Below are 26275 nucleotides of genomic sequence, written 5' to 3'. Positions count from 1 at the left end.
ATTATATACTCACATATTTGTGCATTCAAAGTGCAATGAACGGTGGGGAGTCCTCGTGTTACACCTTTCATTTTACATCGGTGCGTTTTACGTTTTGTTTTACCTTTCTCCGGTGCCCGTGGGATTCGGGATCGCGTGGTGAAATGGAGAGGAAGGCGAATGGGAGCGTCGAGGATGCGGGAAGCAGGGTTAAATAAATATTTTGCGCGATGAATGGTGGGTGCGACCATACCAGCACTAATGCACCGGATCCCATCAGAACTCCGAAGTTAAGTGTGCTTGGGCGTGAGCAGTACTAGGATGGGTGACCTCCTGGGAAGTCCTCGTGTTGCACCCCTCGTTTTGCGTCGGTGCGTTTTACGTTTTGTTTTACCCTTATCCGGTGCATTAATTCAAAATCACGTGATTGACTATTAATACAAAATCACATAACGACAAGATGAGATATAAAAATTATATACTCACTCATTTGTGCATTCAAAGTGCAATGAACGGTGGGGAGTCCTCGTGTTACACCCTTCATTTTACGTCGGTGCGTTTTACGTTTTGTTTTACCTTTCTCCGGTGCCCGTGGGATTCGGGATCGCGTGGTGAAATGGAGAGGAAGGCGAATGGGAGCGTCGAGGATGCGGGAAACAGGGTTAAATAAATATTTTGCGCGATGAATGGTGGTTGCGACCATACTAGCACTAATGCACCGGATCCCATCAGAACTCCGAAGCTAAGTGTGCTTGTGCGAGAGCAGTACTAGGATGGGTGACTTCCTGGGAAGTCCTCGTGTTGCACCCCTCGTTTTGCATCGGTGCGTTTTACGTTTTGTTTTACCCTTATCCAGTGCATTAATTCAAAATCATGTGATTGACTATTAATGCAAAATCACATAACGACAAGATGAGATATAAAAATTATATACTCACTCATTTGTGCATTCAAAGTGCAATGAACGGTGGGGAGTCCTCGTGTTACACCCTTCATTTTACGTCGGTGCGTTTTACGTTTTGTTTTACCTTTCTCCGGTGCCTGTGGGATTCGGGATCGCGTGGTGAAATGGAGAGGAAGGCGAATGGGAGCGTCGAGGATGCGGGAAGCAGGGTTAAATAAATATTTTGCGCGATGAATGGTGGGTGCGACCATACCAGCACTAATGCACCGGATCCCATCAGAACTCCGAAGCTAAGTGTGCTTGGGCGAGAGCAGTACTAGGATGGGTGACCTCCTGGGAAGTCCTCGTGTTGCACCCCTCATTTTGCCTCGGTTGGTTTTACGTTTTGTTTTACCTTTATCCGGTGCATTAATTCAAAATCATGTGATTGACCATTAATGCATAATCACATAACGACAAGATGAGATATAACAATTATATACTCACATATTTGTGCATTCAAAGTGCAATGAACGGTGGGGAGTCCTCGTGTTACACCCTTCATTTTACATCGGTGCGTTTTACGTTTTGTTTTACCTTTCTCCGGTGCCCGTGGGATTCGGGATCGCGTGGTGAAATGGAGAGGAAGGCGAATGGGAGCGTCGAGGATGCGAGAAGAAGGGTTAAATAAATATTTTGCGCGATGAATGGTGGGTGCAACCATACCGGCACTAATGCATCGGATCCCATCAGAACTCCGAAGTTAAGAGTGTTTGGGCAAAAGCAGTACTAGGATGGGTGACCTCCTTGGAAGTCCTCGTGTTGCACCCCTCGTTTTGTCTCGATGCGTTTTACGTTTTGTTTTACCCTTATCCGGTGCATTAATTCAAAATCATGTGATTGACTATTAATTCAAAATCGCATAACGACAAGATGAGATATAAAAATTATATACTCATTTGTGCATTCAAAGTGCAATGAACGGTGGGGAGTCCTCGTGTTACACCCTTCATTTTACATCGGTGCGTTTTACATTTTGTTTTACCTTTCTCCGGTGCCCGTGGGATTCGTGATCGCATGGTGAAAGGGAGAATAAGGCGAATGGGAGCGTTGAGGATGCGAGAAGCAGGGTTAAATAAATATTTTGCGCGATGAATGGTGGGTGCATCCATACCAGCACTAATGCATCAGATCCCATCAGAACTCAGAAGTTAAGAGTGCTTGGGCAAGAATAGTACTAGGATGGGTGACCTCATGGGAAGTCCTCGGGTTGCACCCCTCGTTTTGCCTCAGTGCGTTTTACGTTTTGTTTTACCCTTATCCAGTGCATTAATTCAAAATCATGTGATTGACTATTAATTCAAAATCACATAACGACAAGATGAGGTATAAAAATTATATACTTAGTTGTGCATTCAAAGTGCAATGAACGGTAGGGAGTCCTTGTGTTACACCCTTCATTTTACATCGGTGTGTTTTATGTTTTGTGTTACCTTTCTTCGGTGCCCGTGGGATTCGGGATCGCGTGGTGAAATGGAGAGGAAGGCGAATGGGAGCGTCGAGGATGGAGGAAGCAGGGTTAAATAAATATTTTGCGCTACGAATGGTGGGTGCAACCATACTAGCACTAATGCATCGGATCCCATCAGAACTCCGAAGTTAAGAGTGTCTGGGCAAGAATAGTACTAGGATGGGTGACCTCATGGGAAGTCCTCGGGTTGCACCCCTCGTTTTGCTTCAGTGCGTTTTACATTTTGTTTTACCCTTATCCGGTGCATTAATTCAAAATCATGTGATTGACTATTAATTCAAAATCACATAACGACAAGATGAGGTATAAAAATTATATACTTATTTGTGCATTCAAAGTGCAATGAACGGTAGGGAGTCCTCGTGTTACACCCTTCATTTTACATCGGTGTGTTTCATGTTTTGTGTTACCTTTCTCCGGTGCCCGTGGGATTCGGGATCGCGTGGTGAAAGGGAGAAGAAGGCGAATGGGAGCGTCGAGGATGCGGGAAGTAGGGTTAGATAAATATTTTGCGCGATGAATAGTGGGTGCGACCATACCAGCATTAATGCACCAGATCCCATCAGAACTCCGAAGTAAAGTGAGCTTGGGCGAGAGCAGTACTAGGATGGATGACCTCCTGGAAAGTCCTCGTGTTGCACCCCTCGTTTTGCCTCGGTGAGTTTTACGTTTTGTTTTACCCTTATCCGGTGCATTAATTCAAAATCATGTGATTGACTATTAATTCAAAATCACATAACGACAAGATGAGATATAAAAATTATATACTCATTTGTGCATTCAAAGTGCAATGAACTGTGGGGAGTCCTCGTGTTACACCCTTCATTTTACATCGGTGCGTTTTACGTTTTGCTTTACCTTTCTCCGGTGCCCGTGGGATTCGTGATCACGTGGTGAAAGGGAGAAGCAGGCAAATGGGAGCATTGAGGATGCGGGAAGCAGGGTTAAATAAATATTTTGCGCGATGAATGGTGCGTGCGACCATACCAGCACTAATGCACCGGATCCTATCAGAACTCCGAAGTTAAGTGTGCTTGGGCGAGAGCAGTACTAGGATCGGTGACCTCCTAGGAAGTCCTCGTGTTGCACCCCTCGTTTTGCCTCGGTGCGTTTTACGTTTTGTTTTACCCTTATCCGGTGCATTAATTCAAAATCATGTGATTGACTATTAATTCAAAATCACATAACGACAAGATGAGATATAAAAATTATATACTCATTTGTGCATTCAAAGTGCAATGAACTGTGGGGAGTCCTCGTGTTACACCCTTCATTTTACATCGGTGCGTTTTACGTTTTGCTTTACCTTTCTCCGGTGCCCGTGGGATTCGGGATCGCGTGGTGAAAGGGAGAAGAAGGCGAATGGGAGCGTCGAGGATGCGGGAAGTAGGGTTAGATAAATATTTTGCGCGATGAATAGTGGGTGCGACCATACCAGCATTAATGCACCGGATCCCATCAGAACTCCGAAGTAAAGTGAGCTTGGGCGAGAGCAGTACTAGGATGGATGACTTCCTGGGAAGTCCTCGTGTTGCACCCCTCGTTTTACCTCGATGAGTTTTACGTTTTATTTTACCCTTATCCGGTGCATTAATTCAAAATCATGTGATTGACTTTTAATTCAAAATCACATAACGACAAGATGAGATATAAAAATTATATGCTCATTTGTGCATTCAAAGTGCAATGAACGGTGGGGAGTCCTCGTGTTACACCCTTCATTTTACATCGGTGCGTTTTACGTTTTGTTTTACCTTTCTCCGATGCCCGTGGGATTCGTGACCGCGTGGTGAAAGGGAGAAGAAGGCGAATGGGAGCGTTGAGGATGCGGGAAGCAGGGTTAAATAAATATTTTGCGCAATGAATGGTGGGTGCAACCATACCAGCACTAATGCATCGGATCCCATCAGAACTCCGAAGTTAAGAGTGTTTGGGCAAGAGCAGTATTAGGATGGGTGACCTCCTGGGAAGTCCTCGTGTTGCACCCCTCGTTTTGCCTCGGTGCATTTTACGTTTTGTTTTACCCTTATCCGGTGCATTAATTCAAAATCATGTGATTGACTATTAATTCAAAATCACATAACGGCAAGATGAGATATAAAAATTATATACTCATTTGTGCATTCAAAGTGCAATGAACGGTAGGGAGTCCTCGTGTTACACCCTTCATTTTACATCGGTGCGTTTTATGTTTTGTGTTACCTTTCTCCAGTGCCCGTGGGATTCGGGATCGAGTGGTGAAAGGGAGAAGAAGGCGAATAGGAGCGTCAAGGATGCGGGAAGTAGGGTTAGATAAATATTTTGCGCGATGAATAGTTGGTGCGACCATACCAGCATTAATGCACCGGATCCCATCAGAACTCCGAAGTAAAGTGAGCTTGGGCGAGAGCAATACTAGGATGGATGACCTCCTGGGAAGTCCTCGTGTTGCACCCCTCGTTTTGCCTCGATGAGTTTTACGTTTTGTTTTACCCTTATCCGGTGCATTAATTCAAAATCATGTGATTGACTATTAATTCAAAATCACATAACGACAAGATGAGATATAAAAATTATATGCTCATTTGTGCATTCAAAGTGCAATGAATGGTGGGGAGTCCTCGTGTTACACCCTTCATTTTACATCGGTGCGTTTTACGTTTTGCTTTACCTTTCTCCGGTGCCTGTGGGATTCGTGACCGCGTGGTGAAAGGGAGAAGAAGGCGAATGGGAGCGTTGAGGATGCGGGAAGCAGGGTTAAATAAATATTTTGCGCAATGAATGGTGGGTGCAACCATACCAGCACTAATGCATCGGATCCCATCAAAACTCCGAAGTTAAGAATGTTTGGGCAAGAGCTGTACTAGGATGGGTGACCTCCTTGGAAGTCCTCGTGTTGCACCCCTCGTTTTGCCGCGGTGCGTTTTACGTTTTGTTTTACCCTTATCCGGTGCATTAATTCAAAATCACATAACGACAAGATGAGATATAAAAATTATATACTCATTTGTGCATTCAAAGTGCAATGAACGGTGGGGAGTCCTCGTGTTACACCCTTCATTTTACATCAATGCGTTTTACATTTTGTTTTACCTTTCTCCGGTGCCCGTGGGATTCGTGATCGCGTGGTGAAAGGGAGAAGAAGGCGAATGGGAGCGTTGAGGATGCGGGAAGCAGGGTTAAATAAATATTTTGCGCGATGAATGGTGGGTGCAACCATACCAGCACTAATGCATCGGATCCCATCAGAACTCCGAAGTTAAGAGTGCTTGGGCAAGAATAGTACTAGGATGGCTGACCTCATGGGAAGTCCTCGGGTTGCACCCCTCGTTTTGCCTCCGTGCGTTTTACGTTTTGTTTTACCCTTATCCAGTGCATTAATTCAAAATCATGTGATTGACTATTAATTCAAAATCACATAACGACAAGATGAGATATAAAAATTAGGGAGAAGGACTATTTCCCACCCAACTTTTGATGCGTTCTCAAAATACCACACACGCCAGATGAAAATTCAGTTTTCCCACCCATGAGCTGTTAATTTGGATGGTTTCTGTTTGCATAAGGGTAAAATGTCCATTTTACCCTTCTTAGATGAAATGACAAAAATACCCCTCTGCAAAATTCATCCCAAAATTGATATGAGGTTTTCCTTCACCCCCCTTAGGTTTTAGAAACTAACATCTCAACTTACCTAAAGTTTTTAAACTTTGAAAACTAACATTTTCACCCCTAAACCTAGGGTTTCCAAATTTTTCAAAAAAATAGCCGCCCCCATAACTTTCAAAACTAGCAGTTTCACCCCCATTCTGCCACTTCATCTCCCGACGTCGTCTCCGGCGCAATCACCTGCCTCCTCCTTCTCCTGGTGCGACGACGGTGGTGGTCGAAGAAGGAAGAGACGGAGATCTCCTTCTCCTGGTGCACGGTGCGACAAAGAGACGGAGATCTCTTCGTCGCATAATGCGACGAAGAGACAGAGATCTCTTTGTCGCACCACCGTGCGACGAAGAGGTCTCTCTTCGTCGTTCCACCCAGACGACGAAGGACGACTCTTCCTCGTCCTTCGTCGCTTGTCGCGTCGTCCAGATATGTACTTCCAGATCTCTGTCTATTCTTCATCGTCGCATCATCCAGATCTGTTCTTCGTCGTCCAGATCTCCTTCGTCGTCCTTTGAAGTCAGAGATCTCCCATCGATCGATTGCAGCGGCCGTCGGTGGTGGCCGGAGAAGGAAGCAAAACCCTAGGGGGTGAAATTAAAGTTTTCAAACTTTGAGGATGGGTTATTTACTTTTTGAAACCTGAAGGGGGAAACGGTGAAATTTTAAAGTTTTAATGTTTTAAATAGTAAATGACGATTTTGCCCCTGTTCCTAACTGAAAAAATGGACGGCAGTTTGGTCATGGGTGGGAAAACTGGATTTTCATCTGACGTGGGTGGCATCTTGAAAACGCATCAAAAGTTGGGTGGGAAATAGTCCTTCTCCCTAAAAATTATATACTCATTTGTGCATTCAAAGTGCAATGAACGGTAGGGAGTCCTCGTGTTACACCCTTCATTTTACATCGGTGCGTTTTATGTTTTGTGTTACCTTTCTCCGGTGCCCGTGGGATTCGGGATCACATGGTGAAAGGGAGAAGAAGGCGAATGGCAGTGTCGAGGATGCGGGAAGTAGGGTTAGATAAATATTTTGCGCGATGAATAGTGGGTGCGACCATACCAGCATTAATGCACCGGATCCCATCAGAACTCCGAAGTAAAGTGAGCTTGGGCGAGAGCAGTACTAGGATGGATGACCTCCTGGGAAGTCATCGTGTTGCACCCCTCGTTTTGCCTCGGTGAGTTTTACGTTTTGTTTTACCCTTATCCGGTGCATTAATTCAAAATCATGTGATTGACTATTAATTCAAAATCACATAACGACAAGATGAGATATAAAAATTATATACTCATTTGTGCATTCAAAGTGCAATGAACGGTGGGGAGTCCTCGTGTTACACCCTTCATTTTACATCGATGTGTTTTACGTTTTGTTTTACCATTCTCCGGTGCCCGTGGGATTCGTGATCGCGTGGTGAAAGGGAGAAGATGGCGAATGGGAGCGTTGAGGATGCGGGAAGCAGGGTTAAATAAATATTTTGTGCAATGAATGGTGGGTGCAACCATACCAGCACTAATGCATCGGATCCCATCAGAACTCCGAAGTTAAGAGTGCTTGGGCAAGAGCAGTACTAGGATGGGTGACCTCCTGGGAAGTCCTCGTGTTGCACCCCTCGTTTTGCCTCGGTGCATTTTACGTTTTGTTTTACCCTTATCCGATGCATTAATTCAAAATCATGTGATTGACTATTAATTCAAAATCACATAACGACAAGATGAGATATAAAAATTATATACTCATTTGTGCATTCAAAGTGCAATGAACGGTAGGGAGTCCTCGTGTTACACCCTTCATTTTACATCGGTGCGTTTTATGTTTTGTGTTACCTTTCTCCGGTGCCCGTGGGATTCGGGATCGCATGGTGAAAGGGAGAAGAAGGCGAGTGGGAGCGAGGATGCGCGAAGCAGGGTTAAATAAATATTTTGTGTGATGAATGGTGGGTGCGACCATACCAGCACTAATGCATTGGATCCCATCAGAACTCTGAAGTTAAGAGTTCTTGGGCGAGAGCAGTACTATGATGGATGACCTCCTGGGAAGTCCTCGTGTTGCACCCCTCGTTTTGCCTCGGTGCATTTTACGTTTTGTTTTAACCTTATCCGGTGCATTAATTCAAAATCATGTGATTGACTATTAATTCAAAATCACATAACGACAAGATGAGATATAAAAATTATATACTCACATATTTGTGCATTCAAAGTGCAATGAACGGTGGGGAGTCCTCGTGTTACACCTTTCATTTTACATCGGTGCGTTTTACGTTTTGTTTTACCTTTCTCCGGTGCCCGTGGGATTCGGGATCGCGTGGTGAAATGGAGAGGAAGGCGAATGGGAGCGTCGAGGATGCGGGAAGCAGGGTTAAATAAATATTTTGCGCGATGAATGGTGGGTGCGACCATACCAGCACTAATGCACCGGATCCCATCAGAACTCCGAAGTTAAGTGTGCTTGGGCGTGAGCAGTACTAGGATGGGTGACCTCCTGGGAAGTCTTCGTGTTGCACCCCTCGTTTTGCGTCGGTGCGTTTTACGTTTTGTTTTACCCTTATCCGGTGCATTAATTCAAAATCACGTGATTGACTATTAATACAAAATCACATAACGACAAGATGAGATATAAAAATTATATACTCACTCATTTGTGCATTCAAAGTGCAATGAACGGTGGGGAGTCCTCGTGTTACACCCTTCATTTTACGTCGGTGCGTTTTACGTTTTGTTTTACCTTTCTCCGGTGCCCGTGGGATTCGGGATCGCGTGGTGAAATGGAGAGGAAGGCGAATGGGAGCGTCGAGGATGCGGGAAGCAGGGTTAAATAAATATTTTGCGCGTTGAATGGTGGGTGCGACCATACCAGCACTAATGCACCGGATCCCATCAGAACTTCGAAGCTAAGTGTGCTTGGGCGAGAGCAGTACTAGGATGGGTGACCTCCTGGGAAGTCCTCGTGTTGCACCCCTCGTTTTGCCTCGGTGAGTTTTACGTTTTGTTTTACCCTTATCTGGTGCATTAATTCAAAATCATGTGATTGACCATTAATGCATAATCACATAACGACAAGATGAGATATAACAATTATATACTCACATATTTGTGCATTCAAAGTGCAATGAACGGTGGGGAGTCCTCGTGTTACACCCTTCATTTTACATCGGTGCATTTTAAGTTTTGTTTTACCTTTCTCTGGTGCCCGTGGGATTCGGGATCGCGTGGTGAAATGGAGAGGAAGGCGAATGGGAGCGTCGAGGATGCGGGAAACAGGGTTAAATAAATATTTTGCGCGATGAATGGTGGTTGCGACCATACTAGCACTAATGCACCGGATCCCATCAGAACTCCGAAGCTAAGTGTGCTTGTGCGAGAGCAGTACTAGGATGGGTGACTTCCTGGGAAGTCCTCGTGTTGCACCCCTCGTTTTGCATCGGTGCGTTTTACGTTTTGTTTTACCCTTATCCAGTGCATTAATTCAAAATCATGTGATTGACTATTAATGCAAAATCACATAACGACAAGATGAGATATAAAAATTATATACTCACTCATTTGTGCATTCAAAGTGCAATGAACGGTGGGGAGTCCTCGTGTTACACCCTTCATTTTACGTCGGTGCGTTTTACGTTTTGTTTTACCTTTCTCCGGTGCCTGTGGGATTCGGGATCGCGTGGTGAAATGGAGAGGAAGGCGAATGGGAGCGTCGAGGATGCGGGAAACAGGGTTAAATAAATATTTTGCGCGATGAATGGTGGTTGCGACCATACTAGCACTAATGCACCGGATCCCATCAGAACTCCGAAGCTAAGTGTGCTTGTGCGAGAGCAGTACTAGGATGGGTGACTTCCTGGGAAGTCCTCGTGTTGCACCCCTCGTTTTGCATCGGTGCGTTTTACGTTTTGTTTTACCCTTATCCGGTGCATTAATTCAAAATCATGTGATTGACTATTAATTCAAAATCACATAACGATAAGATGATATATAATAATTATATACTCATTTGTGCATTCAAAGTGCAATGAACGATGAGGAGTCCTCGTGTTACACCCTTCATTTTACATCGGTGCATTTTACATTTTGTTTTACCTTTCTCCGATGCCCATGGGATTTAGGATCGCGTGGTGAAAGGGAGAAGAAGGTGAATGGGAGCGTCGAGGATGCAGGAAGCAGGGTTAAATAAATATTTTGCGTGATGAATGGTGGGTCTGACCATACCAGCACTAATGCAACGGATCCCATCAGAACTCTGAAGTCAAATGTTCTTGGGCGAGAGCAATACTAGGATGGGTGACCTCCTGGGAAGTCCTCGTGTTGCACCCCTCGTTTTGCCTCCGTGCGTTTTATGTTTTGTTTTACCCTTATCCGATGCATTAATTCAAAATCATGTGATTGACTATTAATTCGAAATCACATAACGATAAGATGATATATAAAAATTATATACTTATTTGTGCATTCAAAGTGCAATGAATGGTGGGAAGTCCTCGTGTTACACCTGTCATTTTACATCGGTGCATTTTACATTTTGTTTTACCTTTCTCCGGTACTCGTGGGATTCAGGATCGTGTTGTGAAAGGGAGAAGATTGTGAATGGGAGCATCAAGGATGCGGGAAACAGGGTTAACTAAATATTTTACGCAATAAATGGTTGGTGCGACCATACCAGCTTTATTTTACCAGATCCTATCAAAACTTCGAAGTGAAGCATGTTTGGGCAAGAGCAGTGCTAGGATGGGTGACCTCCTAGGATCTCCTCGTGTTGCACCCCTCGTTTTGCCTCGGTGCATTTTATGTTTTGTTTTACTCTGATGCAGGAAGCAGGGTTAAATAAATATTTTACGCGATGAATGGTTGGTGCGACCATACCAGCTCTATTGCACCAGATCCCATCAGAACTTCGAGGTGAAGCATGTTTGGGCAAGAGCAGTGCTAGGATTGGTGACCTCTTAGGATCTCCTCGCGTTGCACCCCTCGTTTTGCCTTGGTGCATCTTATGTTTTGTTTTACTCTTATCCGATGTCTATCAGTTTTTGTCATTTATCGACGTCGTGTTTCAAAGTTTGGGGCGATATCGCCGTGGCATCTTTCAAAGGGAACGAATCGATGCGGTAGCATCAAAAAGCAAAGGAGGTGTCTATAGTGCCTATGGGTTTTGGTCTCTATGTCCACAGACGCCATCGATCAAAGTGTGGAGCCATCTCGTGTTGAAAGGGATTTGGGATTGCATGGTGAAAGTGAGAAGAAGGTGAATGGGAGTGTCGAGGATGCGGGAAGTAGGGTTAAATAAACATTTTGCACGATGAATGGTGGGTGCAACCATACCAGCACTAATACACCGGATCCTATCATAACTTCGAAGTAAAGCGTGGTTAGGTGAGAGTAGTACTAAGATTGGTGGCCTCGTAGGAAGTCTTCATGTTGCACCCCTCATTTTGCCTCGGTGTGTTTTTATTTTGTTTTGCCCTTATCCAATTTCTGTCGATTTTGGTCGTTTATCGACACCGTGTTTCAATGTTTGGGGTGATATCGCGACAATATGTTTCAAAGGGAACTAATCGATGCAGCAATGTCGAAAAGCAAATGGGGTTTCTCCAATGCCCATGGGTTTTGGTCACTACATCCACGGACGTTGTCGATCAAAGTGTGGCGCCATCTCATGTTGAAGGGGTTTCGAGATCGTAGGGTGAAAAGGAGAAGAAGGTGAATGGGAGCGTCGAGGATGCAAGAAACAGGGTTAAATAAATATTTTACGCAATAATGGTAGTTGCATCAATGCCAGCACTAATGCACCGAATCCCATTAGAACTGCAAAGTCAAGTGTGGTTGGGCAAGAGCATTACTAGGAAAGGTGACCTCCTAGGAAGTCCTCGTGTTGCACCCCTCGTTTTGTCTTGGTGTGTTTTATGTTTTGTTTTACCCTTATTCGGTATTTGTCAGTTTTGGTCGTTTATCGAAGTCGGGTTTCAAAGTTTGTGGCGATATCAAGACGACGTGTTTCAAAAGGTAGGGGGTTTCTCAGGTGCCCGTGGGTTTTGGTCACTATGTCCACAGACTTCGTCGATCAAAGTGTGGAGCCATCTCGTATTGAAGGGGATTTGGGTTCGTGGGGTGAAAAAGAGAAGAAGGTGAATGAGAGCGTCGAGGATGCGAGAAGCAGGGTTTAATAAATATTTTGCACGATGAATGATAGGTATGACCATACCAGCACTAATGTATCGGATCCCTTTAGAACTCCGAAGTGAAGCATGTTTGGGCGAGAGCAATGCTAGGATGGGTGACCTCTTGGGATCTCCTCGTGTTGCACCCCTCGTTTTACCTCGGTGCGTTTTATGTTATGTTTTACCCTTATCTGATGTCTATCGATTTTGGTCGTTTAACGACGTCGTGTTTCAAAGTTTGGGGCGATATCACGACGGCATCTTTCAAAGGGAACTAATCGATGTAGCGGCGTCAGAAAGCAAAAGGGGTTTTACCCTTATCCAGCGTGATTAAGTATTAATTTATCATTAATTCAAAATCACATAATGAGAAGAAGATATATAAAAAGTATATACTCATTTATGCAATCAAAGTGCAATGAATGGTGGGAAGTCCTCGTGTTACACCTTTCATTTTACATCGGTGCGTTTTACGTTTTGTTTTACCTTTCTCTAGTGCCCGTGGGTTTTGGTCACTATGTCCATGAACGTCGTCGATCAAAGTGTGAAGCCATCTTGCGTTGAAGGGGATTCAGGATCGCGTGGTGAAAGCAAGAGGAAGGTGAATGAGAGCGTCGAGGATGCAGGAAGTAGGTTTAAATAAATATTTTGCACAATGAATGGTGGTTACGACCATACCAGCACTAATGCATCGAATCCCATCAAAACTTCAAAGTCGAGCGTGTTTGGCCAAGAGCAATACTAGGATAGGTAGCCTTCTAGGAAGTCCTCGTATTACACCTCTCTTTTGTTTTGGTCACTATGTACACGGACGTCATCGATCAAAGTGTGGAGTCATCTCGTGTTGAAGGGGATTCGGGATTGCGTGGTGAAAGGGAGAAGAAGGTGAATGGGAGCGTCGAAGATGCGGGAAGTAGCGTTAAATAAATATTTTGCCCGATGAATGGTGGGTGCGCCCATACCAGCACTAATGCTCCTGATCCAATTAGAACTCTAAAGCTAGGCATGTTTGGGTGAGTGCAATACTAGGATAAGTGACCTCTTGGGAAGTCCTCGTGTTGCACCCCTCATTTTGTCTCGGTACGTTTTATGTTTTGTTTACCCTTATCCGGTGTCTATCGATTTTGGTCATTTTGTCAATGTCGTGTTTTAAAGTTTGGCACGATATCGTGGTGACGTGTTTCAAAGGAAACGAATCGAGGCAACGACTTCAGAAAGCAAATGGAGTTTCTTTTATCCCAAGGATTTTGGTCACTATATCCACGGATGTCGTCGATCAAAGTTTGGAGCCATCTCGTGTTGAAGGAAGAAGAAGGTGAATGGGAGTGTCCAGGATGTGGGAAGCATGGTTAAATAAGTATTTTGCACGATGAAAGGTAGGTACAACCATACCATCACTAATGCACAAAATCCTATTAAAACTTTGAAGTCAAATATGTTTGGGCGAGAGCAGTACTAGGATAGGTGACCTCCTGGGAAGTCCTCTTGTTACACCCCTCATTTTACCTAGGTGCATTTTATATTTTGTTTTACTCTTATCCAGTGTCTGTAGGTTTTGGTTGTTTATCGACGTCATGTTTCAAAGTTTGGGTCGATATCGTGGCAATGTGTTTCAAAGGGAACGAATTGATGCGGCGACGTCAGAAAGTAGAGGGGGTTTCTTTTCTCCCGTGGGTTTTGGTCACTATGCCCACAAATGTCGTTGATCAAAGTCTAAAGTCATCTCGTGTTGGAAGGGATTCGGGATCGCATGATAAAAGGGAGAAGATGGTGAATGAGAGCATCCAAGATGCAGGAAGCAAGGTTAAATAAATATTTTACGCGATGAATGGTGGGTGCAACCATACCAACACTAATGCATTGGATCCCACCAGAACTCTGAAGTCAAACGTGTTTGGGTGAGAACAGTACTAGGATGGGTGACCTCCTGGAAAGTCCTCTTGTTGAACCCCTACTTTTACCTTGGTGCATTTTATGTTTTGTTTTACCCTTATCCGGTGTCTATTGATTTTGGTCATTTATCGACGTCGTGTTTCAAGGTTTAGGGCAATATCATGGTGGCGTGTTTCAAAGGGAACGAATTGATGCGGTGGCGTCAAAAAGCAAAAGGGGTTTCTTTTCTCCCGTGGGTTTTGGTCACTATGTCCACAAACATTGTCGATCAAAGTTTGAAGCCATCTCGCATTGAAGGGGATTTGAGAGTGTCGAGGATGCGGGAAGCAGGGTTAAATAAATGTTTTACGCGATAAATGGTGGGTGCGACTATACCAGTACTAATACACCGGATCCCATCAGAACTTCGAAGTCAAGCGTGTTTGGGCGAGAGTAGTACTAGGATAGGTGACCTCCTAAGAAGCCCTCGTTTTATATTTTGTTTTTCCCTTATCTGGTGTCTGTCGATTTTGGTCATTTATCGACGTCATGTTTCAAAGTATGAGGCAATATCGTAGCGGCGTGTTTCAAAGGGAATGAATCGATACGACGACGTCAAAAAGTAAAGGGGGTTTCTTTTCTCCTATGGGTTTTGGTCACTATGTCCACGGACGTCATTGATCAAAGTGTGGAGTCATCTCGTGTTGAAAAGGATTCGAGATCGCGTGGTGAAAGGGAGAAGAAGGTGAATGGGAGCGTCAAGGATGCAGGAAGCAGGGTTAAATAAATATTTTGCGGGATGAATGGTAGGTGCGATCATACCAGCACTAATGCACCGGATCCCGTCAGAACTCCAAAGTTAAGCATGGTTAGGCAAGAGCAGTACTAGGATCGGTGACCTCCAGGGAAGTCTTCATGTTGCACCCCTCATTTTGCCTCGGTGCGTTTTATGTTTTGTTTTACCCTTATCCGGTGTCTGTTAGTTTTGGTCATTTATCGACATCGTGTTTCAAAGTTTGGGGCGATATCGTGGTGGCGTGTTTCAAAGGGAACGAATCAATACGACAACTTCAGAAAGCAAAGGGGCTTTCTTTTCTCTCGTGGGTTTTGGTCACGATGTCTACGGATGTTGTCGATCAAAGTCTAGAGCCATCTCATGTTAGAGGGGATTCAGGATCGCGTGGTGAATGGGAGAAGAAGGTTAATAGGAGCGTCCAAGATGCGGGAAACAAGGTTAAATAAATATTTTGCGTGATAAATGGTGGGTACGACCATACCAGCACTAATGCACCAGATCCCATCAAGACTCTGAAGTCAAGCATGTTTGGCGAGAGCATTGCTAGGATGGGTGACTTCTTGGGAAGTCCTCGTATTGCACCCCTTATTTTGCCTCGGTACGTTTTATGTTTTGTTTTACCCTTATTCGGTGTCTGTCGATTTTGGTCATTTATCGACGTCGTGTTTCAAAGTTTGGGGCGATATCGTGGCAACGTGTTTCAAAGGGAACAAATCGATGCAGTGGCATCGGAAAATAGAGGGAGTTTCTTTTCTCTTGTGGGTTTTGGTCACTATGTCTGTAGACATCGTCGATCAAAGTCTGGGGCCATCCATGTTGAAGGGGATTCATGATCGCGTAATGAAATGGAGAAGAAGGTGAATGGGAAGGTCAAGGATGTGGGAAGCATGGTTAAATAAATATTTTGCATGATAAATGGTGGGTGCGACCATACCAGCACTAATGCACTGGTATACAATAGAAAGTCTATGCCTTCATTTGTCTTTGTCTATAATAAAGGCGTAGTCAGTTAGAAAAATTCCAAACAGTTGACTACTGTAGACTCCACTACAGAAGCTGAATAATTGCTGCTTCAGAAGCTATGAAAAAAGTCATTTCGATATGCAAATTCGCCACAAAGTTAGGCATAGTTCCTCAAATGAGTCAGCTAATAATTATATTCTGTGACAATACTAGTGTCATTGCACAGACAAAGGAACCAAGAGCGCATCAAAGGTTAAAACATGTTCAACAAAAATATCACATTTTGAGAGAATTCATTAGAGTTGGAGACATTGTCATTCAAAAGATTACTTTAGCGGACAATCTTACAGACTACTAACTAAAGCACTGACCCAAAGACTATTGGACTAGTATCTAAAGAGGATAGGCATTAGGTACCACAACGATTGGTTTTAGTGCAAGTGGGAGTTCTTGTTCGAGTATGCCCTGGAAACTAATCGCTTTGTCTATTTTTGGGCTATATATTTTGCCTATACATTTATTAATAAAAGAAAAGTTCAGTCATACTTCGCATGTTTACTGCATCACTTTTTATATATATGTTGTAGTTGTATATTACATCCATATTAGCTACATACATATGACATGTGAGAGGTCCCAATGAGTTTTAATTAACATCATCAAATCGTTCCCTACATAGGCAATCTATTTACGTAATAGTATTGCATAATAGAAATGTGTTATATCACCATAGTATATCATTGGATGATATTAGGCATGGTAGATGTACACATGGGTAAACAATAAAACCATTTAATGGTTAGAGAACGGATCAAAGGTTATTATATTATATTATTTATCGAACGTGACCGCTAAACGATGATCACATGGCCATTAATATGTAGTCAATGATACATTGTAAATCATACTAATGTATAGATCCTTTGACCTGAGATATTACAACTATACTTCATCTCGAGATGTATGGTTCATATGGTGTATACCATAGGGTAAGATAACTCCAAAGCCAAGCGTGCTTGGACAAGAGTAGTTCTAGGAATGGTGACCTCCTAAGAAGTCTTTATGTTGCACCCTTCCTTTTGCATCAATACATTTTAATTTTGCCCAAAGGACTATTTCCCACCCAAGGTATGCTGTTTTCCAAAAATTCCCCCCCTCCCATTAACTTTGAAAATCTCATTTACCCACCCGTGAATGGTTAAAACTAACGATTTCAAGGGTAAAATCGTTATTTTGTCTGTATTATTAAAAATAAACTTTAATTTAATTTAATTTTCCCTCTTAAATCCTAAAAACTAACAATTTTCCTCAACCCAAGTTTTAAAAAATAGCATTTCCCCCCTAGGGTTTTCAATTTTTCAACGTCGTTTCTTTTTCTCCAGTGACCTCCAGATGACACCTCTTCCTCTCTAGTGTGGTCTCCTTCCAGCGGCTCTCCTGGGAGTGGTTGTCGAAGAAGACAAGTCGTCCCTGTCAAGACGAAGATCTCATCTTCATCTCTGGATGAAGATGATTCTTCTTTGTCAGAGACGAAGACAACTCGGCTTTGTTGACGACCACTCCCAAGAGAGCCGCCAGAAGGAGACCGCATCGGAGAGGAAGAGGCGTTGCCTGGAGATTGTCAGAGAGGAAGAAACGACACTGAAAATTTGAATTTGAAAATTGGAAACCCTATGGGGGAAAATGTTGTTTTTTAAAACTTGGATTGGAGTGAAATTATTAGTTTTTATGGTTTAGGAGGGGGGGAATGATATAACTAACAGACTCAATTAATTTTAACAACCCATAGGTGAATAAATGAGATTTTCAAAGTTAACGGGGAAAAACTTAGAAAATGCGCATACTTTGGGTGGGAAACAGTCCTTTGGCCTTTAGTTTTTTATCTAATCTCTGTCAGTTATGTTATGTATCAATGCTATGTTTTAAAGTTTCAAGTCACACCGTGGCAACGTTAAAGGGAATCGATGCGGTGTCAGAAATAAATGCAAATTTCTTTTGCTTTATGTTTTGAAGTCCTCATATTTATGGATGCCGTCATTCAAAGTCCAGAGTCATCTCAGGTTAAAAAAGATACGGGATTGGTGTGGTGAAAAGAAGACAAAGGCAAATGAAATTGTCAAGTTCCCAAGAAGCATGTTTAAATAAATTGACTGTACAATTTCCTCGGTGTAACCATACCAACACTAATACATTGGATCTCATTAGCACTCCAAAGTAAAGCATGTCAAGGCAGGAGTAATTTTAGGATGGCTGACTTCTTGAAAATTCCTTGTGTAATAACCTTTTCGTTTTAATTTTTACCCAATGCCGGTTTTGTTATTTATTTAATGTTCTAAACCATATTGGTGTGGCTTTAAAGGGAATCGAGGTGATCGCAACCGTGAATATTGTCAACAGGAAGTTTCAACAAGGTATACAGTGAATTCTTTGTGTTTCCTTCTATACAAAGCTATGATAAAATTCTACAAGCAACCTTCGATTACAACGGAAAAAAAGGCACATAAACCAACAAACGAAATGAAATTTTTAACCACAACCAATATCCCTGGATATGGACAATGATTACAAGTCAAGAATAGTCCAACAATGCAAATTTCACATGCAAACCAATTTTACCACCCTCAGTCACCAACTTGGCAGCCGTTACCAACCAATGTCCGGGAGAATCATGGGGACTACGCACTACTTCAGTTGTCTCCACATATTTCAGTACCTTTCCAGAGCAAACTTGAGTTGGTGGACCATCCGGAAAGACTCCAGAATTCAGTGCAGCCGGAGCTTGCTTTTGAGGACCAGTAATGCTCCGTTGGGTAAACGTGAATGTTGTACTCAGATTCGTAAGGAAACTAGATTTCTGAGAATTTCTTGGGGCAGCAGCCCACTCTGTCTTTCGGATCATGCAATTGGGTAAGTGAGTGAAGAGAAGACGAAGATGCAGCACTGTCTTCGGCCACTTTCCCTTGCTCAAGAGCTGTGCACCAGTTACAATGAAAACACCGGAAGACTCCCCATTTAACCAACTGGGATCATGTTTAACAACTGATGTGCATACATTTGAGTATCTCTTCCATTTGACTGGTTCTAAAAATTGCTCACTAATCCTGTAGTTATCAGAACCACGCCATTGACATGGCATGGGGTTGTTAGTTGATGATGTAATAACTTTCGGAAGACTTGAGAGATGCTGTGCATGCAATGCCAGCCGGTCACAGTTCTTTCCTTCCAAGTACAATCTTAGGCCTACAACTGGTTTTTGATCACTTGACACCTGAAATGGCAAGGTATAGAGTATTAACCACAGTTCTATAATTCATGAACTCTTTTGAGATGAACCACCAATTGAGTAACAACCTCAACTAAGATAGACTGTGTCTGATAAAACCAAGCAACAGTTCTGACATGTAACATTTAAAATCAATTTCAGATCAACTTGCCAATGCATAACATTCTCTATGCATATGCAACATATATATCCTAATAAATGATTGCATACATACTCAAAATATCCATACAAAGCATAATTCAAAACATGCTTATCAATTGTTTTTAAAAGACTAAACACCTAACCAGAAAGTCCTTGAGATGTAAACAACAGGATTGTTAAAAGTGTTTTCAAGTGTCAACACTTGAAACACGTTTTTCACTTCAAATGTGAAACTCGAGGTGATATTGGACCTTGCTTACACTAAAACCAGCTACAGATATCAAAATGTGGATCTCATCATCAAAATTTTACATCTTATGTACAACAAAATGTGATGGTGTTTACCAAGTTCTACTAGAGTGCTACATAGAAATATTACAAAATAACTTGCTCACAAGAAAATTAGCATATAGCAAGAAAATGGGGGTTGCCAAGATGTATTTTCAAGCCTAAGTTGGAGAGAGTTTAATGGTGTTCTTATGTGGTTCTTGATGTATTGTGTGTACGGTGGTATCTTGTTTTACTAGTATTTCCCCATTCTTAAACCATATCTTGGTTAGGAACATAAATAGGATTTCAAGAGTATAGGATGCGCAGGTTAGTGTTTGGTTGTTTGCTTTGTTGGGTTGGTTGGCTTTCTTCACCTAGGGGATTGTCCTATGGGTTGAGGCCATGCTCCTGTTTGTATCTTTTAGTTCTGCTTCTTGTTCTTGTTTTGGTCCTGTCGGAACATTAACAAGATAAGCTAGTTTGTTTCCTAATTTTGGTTAGTTTACTCTGTTTATATATATACTCAATTACCCAAGAAAAAAAAGTTTGGAATATCAGTATTTTGTGTCTATATCATGCATATCATGCTAACTTGATCCATATTAGTTCTGATGCAAAATGCTTCTCTGTTTAAACTTTTACATAATAACCAAAGGAAAGATGTTCATGCAACACGTAGCCGAATTCAGGGACCAAAAAGTGCAGTTTACCCCTTTATGGAGCAAAAGGATGTGGGCCTTTGATACACACATGTGGAGGAAAAGCAACCAGTATTTAGTTTGTACTTTCAATATTAACGGTTTTCAAGTTTAATTCTGACAGAGCGTCCTCTGGTAATACCCATTCTATTTTATATAACATTTAGTGTTATGTTTTGGTTCAGATACACTATTGATTTAGTAATTGTCAATATTAAAATATAATTTTGAACGTGGTACCATAGATAATTGCAAAATTATTTCATATGTATGACTGCCATGTAACTTGCAAACATTTTTAGCTCTAAGAATCTCTAATTCCCCAAGAGAAAATAAGAGTACAATATCCACAAGAAATCTATAGTTATGCATGACTGAGCTAACTGAGAATTATAACTCTCTTACTATCAAGTACCTGTGTAGAGCAGACATGGATCTTAGGACCCATGAAACAAAATTGCAAAGAAGGACAAGAATCTTTTTTCCTTTGATGGCGAAGAGGCAGCTCACAGAACATTGGTGCCCATTGCCTTGGAACTTGAAACTCCAAGAAGTACTGTAAATCTTCAGGAGCAGGCTTGTCTAGGAACAGAAGCAGTTAAGAACAAAATTGTTAACTGTTAGAATATTTAAAACTCAAGAAAAAAATAACAAATAAATGCAGCTATGACCTAGGAAAAAAGACTGTACCATAATATGGGAGTCAGACAAATGTCTACTGTTATTTTTCCAAAAAATATATTGAGTTGCCTTAAATGTCATCTTTAAAACAGAAAAAAATAGAACCAGTGACAGATGAAATATTTTACTTCTTATATTGAAACGCCCTATAAAAATATTACAATATGGTCCTTAATCTTCCTACGTGCCTATGACTGTGTTTGTTTCTGATTTCATGTGGGTCAAAGAAACTCGTTAACATACAATGATGAACCATCTAAAATGTGCTACTTCAAAGATGACAGAAGATGAGCAATGGACAACAGTCAGTAAGTGTATGATCTGTTCCCAATTATTTGTCAATTGGCATTGAAATACTTACAACGCAAATACAAGTTAATCGCATGACTAAGATAGCCACTGCCAGGAATCCCAGTAAGAAGAGAAGTAATAGGTACAAACTTGAAGAGAATCCCTTCTGGTTTAGAAGGAACAGTTTGGAGCCAACTAGAGTGGCTGTGCAAAAACACATCCCCTCCTCTTTTAGAACAAATGATAGTGAGTCCCTGGCCCAAATAAAAGATAGAGGAGAATGATAAAGATTCACATCCTGTAACATAATTTATAGCAAATAGCTGCACTCTCAAACAGTTCTTGACTTACATCTTTGCTTGATGTCTCTGTAATACTGGACAACTGCATGGTGTTTGACTTCAGAATACGATTGAAGACCTCAGGAACCTATAGAAATACTTAACTTCATCAAGGTTATCCATGGGTCAAACATATAATGATTTTAAATGCAGCACAAATACCTTTGGCTCGCCATCTCTTGTTTTCCTCTCTAGTAGAGAGGGGCTTTTCCCATCTGAAAATAGGTAACTGCCAAGATCCTCTAAGTATCTTCTGAGATCTGCAGGCAGAATAGGTGAAGAAGGTTTCTGTCTAACACAAATTAAATCCAGGCCTCCAACAGCCATCCCTACTATTATGTGGGTCCCATATGTCTGAATAAACCTGCCTAATAATATTGATTAGCACCCAGATGCATACAAAGCCATTGAAATATAAGATCAGGGACAGTCAATTGACAATGCAATATAATTTATGTAGTAGGACATGCAACACACGCACACTCATGAACTCATTTTATATATATATATAAAGTGAAGAAAAAAAAGCCAGAAGAAAGTGCTATTAATGGATTTCCCATCCAAAATGCTGTAGCACACGGCTATGACCACAAAAATCACTTCCTTAACCTCCTTTTATTCGATGGTTAAAATTTGATTAAAAAATTATATTTATAATTCTTATAATCATCAAAATTCATTATTCCTTTAGACCTAGTTTTACAAAATCATTCCATATAGTTTGTATTATCATAATTTATCTTAAATCTGTTTGATCACATTAAATAGCTACTTTAGGAGCAATATCTAGGTCTTGTAATGGTAATGTTAAAGGCAGTTTTGATATGAAGTCAAGCAATGCAACTCCTTTTTATTCTGAACTCATGACAATTATTAAAGTGGTCAGCATTCTCGTTGATATGAAAGCTCAATTATTGTAAAATAGTTAATAGAAAATGGATTTTTCTTTAAGAGAAAATGAAAGTTCTTGAACTTAAGACCTGTCACTCTTAACTTCTACCACCACCTCCTTCACAATATCAGTCACTATACAATCAAAGTTCTTTGCTTTCCATCTCGAAACCTTTTATAACCTCTCATGGAATTGTTCATGTGGCAAATGTATGAAATTCACCTTGTACTATCATTAGAACTTAGCAGATTCCAGTAGATAAGAGCATTCTTCACTTAATATGACATGAATCCAGTATGTATGAATATGATCCTTGCATAGAATATAAGGCAAGGAAAAAATATGCTTCAACAATGGGATATGCATAAATCTTCCGATTAAAGTGAAACATCAATGTGGAGAAAGGGTTTTTCTTCCACAAATAAAAGAAAAATCTTGAGCAATGTCCTGCCCTTGACAATATATGCCCCATTTAGAATTGATGCTCCTACTTGGAACTTTAGAATTAGGATATGATCCGTATAAAAAGTTTAGAATCAAGACTAGGGATAGGTAGATTTTATTTTACAGATATCAACCAAATTGAAAGCTGCAGAATTAGAGAACAGTTAATTATAAGATTGTAGCCTTTTGAGTTTTGTGTGTGTATGATACGAACCTTAGGAGAACCACACCTCAAAAGCTAGCTATTGAGATGGGAGAGCCCAAGACCATATAAACCCCACACTAATTGTCCATACTTTCCAATGTGGAATCCAAGTCCCATACCTTGCACTTGGGATCCTAACAGTGTACTTATAATTTAAGATATTTAGACCGCTGGATATGTATAAGTATTTAACAGAAGTATCTAAAATTCATTAATTTATTTCTTTTCTATTCTCTCTTCTCTTTTTTTTTTTTAAAAAAAAAACTCAAGAAGAGTATTGGATACTTCTTGAAACCATGTATAATGCGTATCACAAACTGGCAAAACTTCAGTTACAGAAACTTTAGCGTTTGTTAGGAATGCATTTGCAAGATGAAAATATGAAAGGGTGTATAATGTATCTTTTGATATGTAATTCAGAATGTTGTAACTAAACTATGAAAGGCTGCATCATATGATCTTTAACAGCAAAATATTTACAATGAATGTATAATTCAAATCATTAATTTTATGTCTATGATACATTCCAAGAATTAACACATTCGAGTACATATTTGAATCTTAACCTTATTTATATCCATGTCAGTACTTTATAGACTACAAGTTACAGTAAAACCAGTCAAACATTTTTTCATTTTCTTCTATTAGGACAAAAATTTTATATACAAATGACTTTACACTAAAGAAATGAAAAAAATGTATGTGCCCAGATTTGAAACACAATGACATAATTTACGTAAACATGACCCAAAAAAACTCTAGAACATAATTGCAGGTCATGTTCTTCATGTATTGTGCCATTAATTCTTTATCCATGTTGTAATGCATCATGAATCTTCATAAAGACAAGAAAAAGGTTAAAAGTAGTTAAACCTACCTAGCCAACGAGGCTGGATCCCAGTGAGCTGGAACTGACTTCTTTACATGGTCTTGTAGTACTAGTGGAGATGTTGTTAGGTGTAAATAGTACAATGAGATGAAGTAACCATCAAAAGCAAGATATTTGGTGTCTGCAGCATCATGGAACCAGTCACCAGTTAGATCAAAAATAGCATTAAGATAGCCTGACGGAACTTTTCCTTGAACTGAAGATTTCTGATTTAATAATTCAGACATCTGCAAGGAAAGAAAGATATGGAAGCTTATGTGTAAGAAAATTGACCACAATTACGCCTTAATTAAAAAAATAATAATAATAAAAGTGATACAAAAATCTTATATATGACAATACAAACAAAATAAAAAGGTTCAATGACATCAAACAGGTAACCTTTCTTTAATTTAATGTCCATAAAATGTAGCCTTTTCTTTTTATTTCTATTTCTATTTCAAAGATGATATAGAAATTTTCAAGATCTTCTTATAAAGAAAATCAGAGGAAGAAATAAATTATTCATATTCATGAAAGCTGAACTGCGCAACAACTAGAAAACTACATTCTCATAAGCACTCTTTTACTTATTTTAATATTGGCCTCAGTCCTTTAGAGACAACTAACACTCTAGCACATAATATTAACTTATTCATATTACTGGAGTCCAGAGTTCTTCTCCACAAAAAAAAATAGTATATCCATACAATAAGTTCATCATCTGTAGCCAGCTAATTATTTGCTCACAATAATCCCATTTGCTTTCCGGTATACTATCAAAATTTTATACAAATATATATACATACATACATATATATATAGGAACTAAAATCACACATCCCAAAAAGAGAACTTCTAATGTTATTGTAAGTGCAATAATATCCATGAGTTATCAGGATATGCACCCCTTCAAACCTTTTGAATGTCATTAACCATAGAGATAAGACTAGCAATAAAGTAAGTCCAGCACTAATCAAGAATCCTCAAGCTATTTATTTTCGTAAGAGGGAAAAGAATCTTGGTGAACACTTCCAATAATCATGCTATGGTATCTTTCTTGAGCAAACAAAACCAATTCAGCAGAAGGGCTGTGGTTGACGACCATAAAAAATGGCCGACATAAACTATCCCTTAGTGGACAAAATGTCCATAAACTAAAACAGAAGAATGAGGTATTATGGGAACAGCAGCTCTTACTATCCAACCAACATCATCACCTAGAGATGCCACTTAATTTAGTTATATTTCGGACACATTTACACGAGTAACTATAATGGAACTATGTCTTTTCTTTTTCTTTTTTTTTCAATCAGATTAGTTGTTTAATCCATGATCTTAACCGTCTTATTATTCATTAATCAGACACCTAAAACTAACTCTAACCAAAACCTTTTCCACAATATCAGAATTGCAGTTCTCAACCAACTTTCAACCACTGCAAAATTACTCCCAAGGACCAAACATATTGCAATTTTCATAAAACAAACAAGTCCAACAAACATCATAAAGACATACTAAAGAAATTAAATTAAAATTGCATAAAAAGAAATCATATGCACCTGATTGAATTCAAGAACATCAGATTTGAATCGAATTCGATCCCCTTTATCGATACGAATGTCCTCAGATACTCCTTTGATGGTAAAACCAGGAGTAACAATGTCTCTTTTGTTAACCTCATCAACAACCACCAATCTTCCTACATCTCCATTACTTCCCCTTGCAAATCTCACTCTAAAATCACTAGTAAAATCAAAACCTTTACCTAAAGCTCTCAAAGCCTCTTCCATGAGTACGCAGAGAAGAATCAACCAATCAATCAATTAAAGATGGAGAGAAGAGCATAAATTTATTGGTTTCAAACTTTGTGCTGAACACGTCTACTAAATTTGACCCAAGAAAATTAATAATTATAGTAAAAGTGTTGGCGGTACAGTCGAGTTTTTATGTTTCTAAAAAGGGGTTGAAGTTGAAAAGAAAAAGGCTTCTTATTTTTTTAGATTGAAACAAGGCTGTGAATCTGTAACTCCCAGGAAGAAGAAGCACACCGCTCTGAAATTATTAGCGAGTTTATTGGGGAAAACAACCAATTTGCACCTTCAATTATCTAAACTAACAATGTTCCCCTGTAACCATTTTTCCATTACATTGCCTCCCTCTAACTAATACCTAATAGTTTTAGGGCTTTGGACATGTTGTGCGGTCAAACTTATTAGTCAAATTTATAGAATTAACATTAAAAAGACAACTAATTGTATAAATTATATGTAGTGATTAAGTACGTTATCAATTTATACAAAAACTAAAAATACAAAAAGAAGCTTTTTTACCCATAAATAATA

General features: G+C 40.5%; 1 protein-coding gene, 21 non-coding genes and 10 pseudogenes across 22 annotated transcripts; 31 read left to right on the top strand and 1 right to left on the bottom strand.

Annotated features, from left to right (window-relative positions):
- The first annotated feature begins 218 nt into the window (after positions 1 to 218).
- LOC123222055 lies at positions 219 to 337 on the top strand. Its single transcript, XR_006503414.1, has one exon. It is a non-coding gene; the product is annotated as a 5S ribosomal RNA (ribosomal RNA).
- A 333-nt stretch (positions 338 to 670) lies between these two features.
- LOC123222112 lies at positions 671 to 789 on the top strand. The gene has a single exon (XR_006503470.1). It is a non-coding gene; the product is annotated as a 5S ribosomal RNA (ribosomal RNA).
- A 333-nt stretch (positions 790 to 1122) lies between these two features.
- Positions 1123 to 1241, top strand: LOC123222056. Its single transcript, XR_006503415.1, has one exon. It is a non-coding gene; the product is annotated as a 5S ribosomal RNA (ribosomal RNA).
- A 333-nt stretch (positions 1242 to 1574) lies between these two features.
- LOC123222118 lies at positions 1575 to 1693 on the top strand. Its single transcript, XR_006503476.1, has one exon. It is a non-coding gene; the product is annotated as a 5S ribosomal RNA (ribosomal RNA).
- Positions 1694 to 2022: 329 nt separating this feature from the next.
- On the top strand, positions 2023 to 2141 carry LOC123222121. Its single transcript, XR_006503479.1, has one exon. It is a non-coding gene; the product is annotated as a 5S ribosomal RNA (ribosomal RNA).
- A 329-nt stretch (positions 2142 to 2470) lies between these two features.
- Positions 2471 to 2589, top strand: LOC123222104. The gene has a single exon (XR_006503462.1). It is a non-coding gene; the product is annotated as a 5S ribosomal RNA (ribosomal RNA).
- A 329-nt stretch (positions 2590 to 2918) lies between these two features.
- LOC123222144 lies at positions 2919 to 3037 on the top strand. The gene has a single exon (XR_006503499.1). It is a non-coding gene; the product is annotated as a 5S ribosomal RNA (ribosomal RNA).
- Positions 3038 to 3366: 329 nt separating this feature from the next.
- LOC123222127 lies at positions 3367 to 3485 on the top strand. The gene has a single exon (XR_006503483.1). It is a non-coding gene; the product is annotated as a 5S ribosomal RNA (ribosomal RNA).
- A 329-nt stretch (positions 3486 to 3814) lies between these two features.
- LOC123222099 lies at positions 3815 to 3933 on the top strand. Its single transcript, XR_006503457.1, has one exon. It is a non-coding gene; the product is annotated as a 5S ribosomal RNA (ribosomal RNA).
- A 329-nt stretch (positions 3934 to 4262) lies between these two features.
- LOC123222081 lies at positions 4263 to 4381 on the top strand. The gene has a single exon (XR_006503439.1). It is a non-coding gene; the product is annotated as a 5S ribosomal RNA (ribosomal RNA).
- A 329-nt stretch (positions 4382 to 4710) lies between these two features.
- Positions 4711 to 4829, top strand: LOC123222134. Its single transcript, XR_006503490.1, has one exon. It is a non-coding gene; the product is annotated as a 5S ribosomal RNA (ribosomal RNA).
- Positions 4830 to 5158: 329 nt separating this feature from the next.
- LOC123222160 lies at positions 5159 to 5277 on the top strand. Its single transcript, XR_006503515.1, has one exon. It is a non-coding gene; the product is annotated as a 5S ribosomal RNA (ribosomal RNA).
- A 303-nt stretch (positions 5278 to 5580) lies between these two features.
- Positions 5581 to 5699, top strand: LOC123222087. Its single transcript, XR_006503445.1, has one exon. It is a non-coding gene; the product is annotated as a 5S ribosomal RNA (ribosomal RNA).
- A 1380-nt stretch (positions 5700 to 7079) lies between these two features.
- LOC123222125 lies at positions 7080 to 7198 on the top strand. The gene has a single exon (XR_006503481.1). It is a non-coding gene; the product is annotated as a 5S ribosomal RNA (ribosomal RNA).
- Positions 7199 to 7527: 329 nt separating this feature from the next.
- Positions 7528 to 7646, top strand: LOC123222064. The gene has a single exon (XR_006503422.1). It is a non-coding gene; the product is annotated as a 5S ribosomal RNA (ribosomal RNA).
- A 326-nt stretch (positions 7647 to 7972) lies between these two features.
- Positions 7973 to 8091, top strand: LOC123222096. Its single transcript, XR_006503454.1, has one exon. It is a non-coding gene; the product is annotated as a 5S ribosomal RNA (ribosomal RNA).
- Positions 8092 to 8424: 333 nt separating this feature from the next.
- On the top strand, positions 8425 to 8543 carry LOC123222059. The gene has a single exon (XR_006503417.1). It is a non-coding gene; the product is annotated as a 5S ribosomal RNA (ribosomal RNA).
- Positions 8544 to 8876: 333 nt separating this feature from the next.
- LOC123222061 lies at positions 8877 to 8995 on the top strand. Its single transcript, XR_006503419.1, has one exon. It is a non-coding gene; the product is annotated as a 5S ribosomal RNA (ribosomal RNA).
- A 333-nt stretch (positions 8996 to 9328) lies between these two features.
- Positions 9329 to 9447, top strand: LOC123222111. Its single transcript, XR_006503469.1, has one exon. It is a non-coding gene; the product is annotated as a 5S ribosomal RNA (ribosomal RNA).
- A 333-nt stretch (positions 9448 to 9780) lies between these two features.
- Positions 9781 to 9899, top strand: LOC123222110. Its single transcript, XR_006503468.1, has one exon. It is a non-coding gene; the product is annotated as a 5S ribosomal RNA (ribosomal RNA).
- A 329-nt stretch (positions 9900 to 10228) lies between these two features.
- Positions 10229 to 10347, top strand: LOC123222166. The gene has a single exon (XR_006503521.1). It is a non-coding gene; the product is annotated as a 5S ribosomal RNA (ribosomal RNA).
- A 329-nt stretch (positions 10348 to 10676) lies between these two features.
- Positions 10677 to 10795, top strand: LOC123222198 (annotated as a pseudogene).
- Positions 10796 to 10879: 84 nt separating this feature from the next.
- LOC123222204 lies at positions 10880 to 10998 on the top strand (annotated as a pseudogene).
- A 337-nt stretch (positions 10999 to 11335) lies between these two features.
- LOC123222190 lies at positions 11336 to 11454 on the top strand (annotated as a pseudogene).
- A 335-nt stretch (positions 11455 to 11789) lies between these two features.
- Positions 11790 to 11908, top strand: LOC123222200 (annotated as a pseudogene).
- A 307-nt stretch (positions 11909 to 12215) lies between these two features.
- Positions 12216 to 12334, top strand: LOC123222188 (annotated as a pseudogene).
- Positions 12335 to 13133: 799 nt separating this feature from the next.
- Positions 13134 to 13252, top strand: LOC123222195 (annotated as a pseudogene).
- Positions 13253 to 14018: 766 nt separating this feature from the next.
- LOC123222175 lies at positions 14019 to 14137 on the top strand (annotated as a pseudogene).
- Positions 14138 to 14439: 302 nt separating this feature from the next.
- LOC123222177 lies at positions 14440 to 14558 on the top strand (annotated as a pseudogene).
- A 307-nt stretch (positions 14559 to 14865) lies between these two features.
- Positions 14866 to 14984, top strand: LOC123222186 (annotated as a pseudogene).
- A 336-nt stretch (positions 14985 to 15320) lies between these two features.
- LOC123222193 lies at positions 15321 to 15438 on the top strand (annotated as a pseudogene).
- Positions 15439 to 18230: 2792 nt separating this feature from the next.
- On the bottom strand, positions 18231 to 25988 carry LOC123221177 (MACPF domain-containing protein At1g14780-like). Its single transcript, XM_044643918.1, has 7 exons — positions 25493 to 25988; positions 23940 to 24178; positions 21684 to 21885; positions 21532 to 21609; positions 21251 to 21434; positions 20624 to 20790; positions 18231 to 19084 (listed from the first exon to the last, which is right to left on the bottom strand). Exons 1-7 carry the CDS (start codon positions 25721 to 25723, stop codon positions 18386 to 18388), a joined length of 1800 nt encoding a protein of 599 aa, XP_044499853.1. The 5' UTR covers positions 25724 to 25988; the 3' UTR covers positions 18231 to 18385.
- Positions 25989 to 26275: the final 287 nt, after the last annotated feature.

This window comes from Mangifera indica, chromosome 7 (assembly GCF_011075055.1).
Source record: "Mangifera indica cultivar Alphonso chromosome 7, CATAS_Mindica_2.1, whole genome shotgun sequence".
Taxonomy (NCBI): domain Eukaryota; kingdom Viridiplantae; phylum Streptophyta; class Magnoliopsida; order Sapindales; family Anacardiaceae; genus Mangifera; species Mangifera indica.
This window is presented reverse-complemented; position numbering and strand designations above follow the sequence as displayed.

What these genes read in the sequence shown, in the direction of transcription:
- LOC123221177 (XM_044643918.1), bottom strand. Translation starts at nt 25,723, where the DNA reads ATGGAAGAGGCTTTGAGAGCTTTAGGTAAAGGTTTTGATTTTACTAGT. An exon ending in ATGTTCTTGAATTCAATCAG is followed by an intron (nt 24,179 to 25,492) that starts GTGCATATGATT and finishes CTTTCCTTGCAG; the next exon opens with ATGTCTGAATTATTAAATCA. An exon ending in CAGAGACATCAAGCAAAGAT is followed by an intron (nt 21,435 to 21,531) that starts GTAAGTCAAGAA and finishes TATTTGGGCCAG; the next exon opens with GGACTCACTATCATTTGTTC.